Source organism: Musca domestica, unplaced genomic scaffold (genome assembly GCF_030504385.1).
Source record: "Musca domestica strain aabys unplaced genomic scaffold, Musca_domestica.polishedcontigs.V.1.1 145, whole genome shotgun sequence".
In the NCBI taxonomy this organism is placed as follows: domain Eukaryota; kingdom Metazoa; phylum Arthropoda; class Insecta; order Diptera; family Muscidae; genus Musca; species Musca domestica.
The window spans coordinates 45,490-50,650 of NW_026712200.1; the positions used below are offsets into that span (position 1 = coordinate 45,490).

The 5,161-nt window shown below is 34.9% G+C and overlaps 1 protein-coding gene across 1 annotated transcript; it reads left to right on the forward strand.

Moving 5' to 3' along the window:
• Positions 1 to 2,520: 2,520 nt before the first annotated feature.
• LOC101901729 (alpha-N-acetylglucosaminidase) lies at positions 2,521 to 4,736 on the forward strand. The gene is made up of 2 exons (XM_059119402.1): positions 2,521 to 4,204; positions 4,279 to 4,736. Exon 1 carries the CDS (start codon positions 2,546 to 2,548, stop codon positions 4,136 to 4,138), a length of 1,593 nt encoding a protein of 530 aa, XP_058975385.1. The 5' UTR covers positions 2,521 to 2,545; the 3' UTR covers positions 4,139 to 4,204; positions 4,279 to 4,736.
• Positions 4,737 to 5,161: the final 425 nt, after the last annotated feature.

The following is a 5,161-nucleotide window of genomic DNA, read 5'->3' on the forward strand; positions in this document are numbered from 1 at the left end:
GAATTTTTTAAGGACTTTATTATTTGAAATTTTCCAAATTTGTTCCAAATTGTGGAGGATATTCAAAGTTCGTCCCGGCCGAACTTACTGCTTTTTAACTTGTTTAATTATTGGTTTGGTATTCTTTTTTATATTTACGCGGTGTTTATTACTTCAAAATTAAAGCACACACAAAAACACATCCTCACCGTCGAAAGTAACACATACACACTGTCAATTTAGACAAACGTTCACAAATGACACACTATTATGACGATGACATGGTTCGATGTCATCGTCGACACCATGCACTTATAGAGAACAACATGCAAATATTAGAGTCAGCCCTGCCACAATCGAACCTTAGACAATGGCACACATGAATCAAAATGGGGGATGTTGTTGGTTGTCACTGCCTAAATACATAGTACATGATTGAGTAGACAAAGTCAAGGTGTCGAAAAAAGCATAATTCATACAATTCGTCTTGTGGCTGGCCTTTACGAGTAGTTTAATGCGTTCTATGTATTCTAGGTTATATAACTCACTACCGACATATTTTAATGTGGCTTATGCCTCCTTTTCATTGATTGACTTTATGCTAATGAGTGACAGTTGAAACCACATTATTGTAATCAAGCACAATGTCCCTTCATTACATCATTCTTTAATTTTTGCTTCTTTTGAAATCAATATGAGAACTTTGAACGAAGTAGTAGAGTACAAGGATTATAATAGTATAAACTGGAACGGCTTACAACAAACTTTGAGTAAATTTGACACATCCGTATTCTACTCAACTAGTGACGTCACTGCCAATTGATTGAAGAACTATTTCTATATGTACTTAAATGGATGAATAACAGAGAAATTGTATTCGCTCAGTCCTTAAGAGGTGTGCCATATTAAGCTTTTCAATGGAATAGCGCTGATGAAAACTGGAGTATTTTTAGAAAATATCAACAGGGCTAAATCCTTGATTGGAAGAGAGGTGCATATTATGACGGTGTTGATAGTGCAATTTATGGCGGTGATGTGGATGCGCTGAACAATTTTGCATTAGATGGTGGTACTGGTGTGGTTGCAGTGATTTATGTTGACATTAAAGATGTTAGTAATGTACACTCATTTGAGTGCGCGAGAAGCAAGTATGTTGTAGTTGTGTTAGATAAAATTAAATCGAGGTCAGTAAGCGTGGATGAAAAACCACTTGAGTTTATACCCTACACCACACTATAGTCTGGGTATTAAGTCTTTATGCATTTGTTTGTAACATGGAGAAGGAAGCTAGATATAGACATAACTCCTTTTGATGATCTGCACAGAATCACATAATAAGTCGATTTATACATGTCCGTATGTCCATGTATTTTTGTAAACAAAGTACAGGTCGCATCTATTGCCCCAAATGTGTAATATTAGCCCAAATAGGATGAAATTGAGCTTATACGACAAATTTAACATAGAAATAATTGGGTCAAATTAGGTGGAAATTGTAGATAGGGCTATATCTCCCATATAAACGTTTAATCTAATTTGTTATTTTTGTCTTTCACAACAGTCATTATGCACTCTGTAACAACGATATTCACTGAAATATGACGAATCTAGCTCAGAAATACCAGTGTAAAGTAGAATAGAGTCCAATCTCCCTCTTCGATTGTCAACTCTATTCTGTGTTCGGTGAGAAAAGAAACACGACCGCTTCGTTAGGGTGCTATTTCAATTCTAGTTTTATTTCAAAAATATTTCCCTTACGTACTACTGAAAGTAATCTAACTTAACCTAGTCGCAGCCACACAATTGTTCTTATCTAATCTAATATTGAATGGAGAACATTGCAGGGCTACTTGACATCTCATTCAAGTGGTCTTGTGCATCTACTGACATATGTGTGCGTGTGGGTCATAACCTTTATTATCTCACGCATTATCGTATGCGTCAGCGCACAAGATCACCGAATTCTTCACATGTGATATTTTATGGCGGCTGGGAAATATTTAATTTTAGAACATTTATTTTTTATTGCTACATTTTCCCAGCGCCTCAACCGCACTCAAAAGTATGTACAAAGTATTTTGTACAACCAGTATTATACCAGCTTTCAGATTCAGCAAAGAAATACGTCTGCTTAATTTTATAGAGATCGGTTCAGATTTGGATATATCTCCTATACATGTCTTCATCCAATTTCAGTTTTACTGTGCCTAAGAAATGTAAAATCACTAAATTCACCATAGAAACGTTTAGTCGTAATAAATATGCAAAGTGGTGTAAAGTATAAGGTCCCGCCTGATTTTTAGCCGTTCTTTGCTTGTTTTTATTCGGAGATGTTTACTATGTAATGCTGTTTTGGCCTAAAAAGACTTTTGTGTTACAAATGCGAATAAAAAATATCAAAATGCTTACTTTTAGGCATTCTAAAGGATATAGAATGTTACCCCAGTCCGAACTTAATGTTTTTTTACTTGTTTACGTACCATATTTCATTTAACCATGTCACAAATATCAACTTACTTTTCAAACGCATAATACATTCGTTAATGGATCTCTTTTCAGGTTACGGATGGGCAATATTCGCGGATGGGCGGGGCAAATGCCATCTACCTTACGTAAAATTCAAATGATACTGCAACGAAAAATTATTGCTAGACAGAGGGCTTTTGGAATGAAGGTGGCTGTTCCTGCATTCTCCGGTTATATTCCCGTGGCAATGGAGCGGATTTTTCCAAATAAATCCTTTGTTAAAGCCTCTTCTTGGAATAACTTTTCTGATAATTACTGTTGCTCCTTATTTATAAAACCTTTTGAGCCGTTATTTCGTGAAATTTCGGATTCATTTTTAAAAAAAATAATATCTACTTATGGCACGGATCACATATATTTCACCGACCCATTTAATGAAATGAAGCCACAATCTTCCGATCCTGAATATTTAAAAAATACTGCTAAATATATATTCGAGGCAATGCATGCTCTTGATCACCATGCAGTTTGGCTTCTGCAGAGTTGGATGTTTAATAACAACGCATTTTGGAAAAACACTCAAATAAAGGCATTCTTAACGGCTGTACCAAGAGGTTCGTTACTAGTATTGGATTTGCAGAGTGAACAATTCCCGCTGTATGAAAAAACATTTTTTTTTTATGGACAACCTTTTATTTGGTGCATGCTCCATAATTTCGGAGGTACTTTGGGGATGCATGGTTCGTCTGAAAAAGTCAACAAAGATATAAGTCATGCCCAATCAAAAGCCAATAACTCCATGGTGGGTGTAGGCATTACACCCGAAGGCATTAATCAAAATTATGTAATGTATGCACTAGCATTGGAAAGGGGTTGGGAAAAAGATCAATATAATCTAACAGAGTGGTTTAATCTTTATTCTGATTCACGATATGGCACCCACACACACTATTTGCACCAAGCTTGGCAGCTATTAAGACGATCAGTTTATTCATACAATGGATTAAAGAAAATACATGGAAAATATATAATTGCGCGTCGCCCATCTATACATCTTGATGATTCTATGTGGTACAACATTTCAGATATCTATGAGGCATGGTCCCACATACTTAAATCTAAATGCGACATTCCTCATAGTCACATCAACGAATATGAACACGATTTAGTCGACATAACTAGGCAGTACTTACAAATAAAATTCGGGCAATTATATAAGAAAATGATAGACGCGTTTAAAAAGAGAAATTATGTTGAGTTTGAAGACTTAACCGACACTATGTTGACTATCTTATTTGATTTGGAAAATATTTTATCAACAAATAAAGCATTTTTGCTAGGAAATTGGATTGGAGGTTCTCATAGTTTGTCGACGAATGTGAGAGAAAAACTAATTTTTGAGTTCAACGCTCGTAACCAAATAACACTATGGGGACCAAATGGAGAAATAGCAGATTACGCAACAAAGCAGTGGTCCGGTGTTGTCGAAGATTACTTTTATCCTAGATGGAAACTGTTTTTTGATTACCTTAGATATTGTCTACACAAAACCCAGCCCATTAACCTAACTCTTATTACCAATGATATATTAATTTTAGTGGAAATCCCCTTCAACTATCAACGGAAAATATATCCGACAATCCCAAGCGGAAATGCATACCAAACATCAAAAAAAATTTTTTTGAAATGGTAATTCGTTTCAATGATTATAAATTTTGTTGCGAGTAGTAGAAGTTGTCAACAATGGAAGAAATGCGTGGTAAGTTCATCTTTTAAAATTAAATAATTATAAATTAAAAAAAAAATTATTTGTTTTTTCTTTACTTTTATTAGTTTCTTCTGACTTCTTGATTTGGATTTATGGAGACCACAATAGTCCTTAAGCATGTAGTGTTAAATTTCTCACTTATGTTTACTTCATGGTTTCTTGGATTGAATTACAAAATTTGATGGTTTCATATTTGCTAATAAATGTATAAAACCTAATAAAAACTGCTTGTAGATGTGTGCGCATGTATGATATGAACACAAGGGATGATAAACTTTAATGCTGCTGGAGACGCATTGATAATAAAGAATATTCTCACATAAACATGCCCTCAGCTGGGGAGTAAATATAGATCACGACAATTGTGTGTTGTGTTAGGCCTTTGCATAAGAATTAGAAATGTCAAGTGTTGTAATCTTAAGCAGAAGCATAAAATTAAACCGCCCTTTGAGATATGTTTTATCTTAGCACTTAAGTAATATATTTTTTTCTCAATAAAATTAAAATTCAACTGACAAACGAACCGACATGTCTTACAATTTGATTCTCCCGCTAACACCATCTCACAAATATTAACTTACCTTTCAAACGCATAATACATTCGTTAATGGATCTCTTTTCAGGTTACGGATGGGCAATATTCGCGGATGGGCGGGGCAAATGCCATCTACCTTACGTAAAATTCAAATGATACTGCAACGAAAAATTATTGCTTGACAGAGGGCATTTGGAATGAAGGTGGCTGTTCCTGCATTCTCCGGTTATATTCCCGTGGCAATGGAGCGGATTTTTCCAAATAAATCCTTTGTTAAAGCCTCTTCGCGCGTTTAGGAAAAACACTCAAATAAAGTCATTCTCAACGGCTGTACCAAGAGGTTCGTTATAGTATTGGATTTGCGGAGTGAACAATTCACGCTGTATGAAAAAAAAAAAAAAACTTTTTTTATG

Coding starts and splice junctions, on each gene's coding strand:
- LOC101901729 (XM_059119402.1), top strand. CDS start 2,546: ATGGGCAATATTCGCGGATGGGCGGGGCAAATGCCATCTACCTTACGT.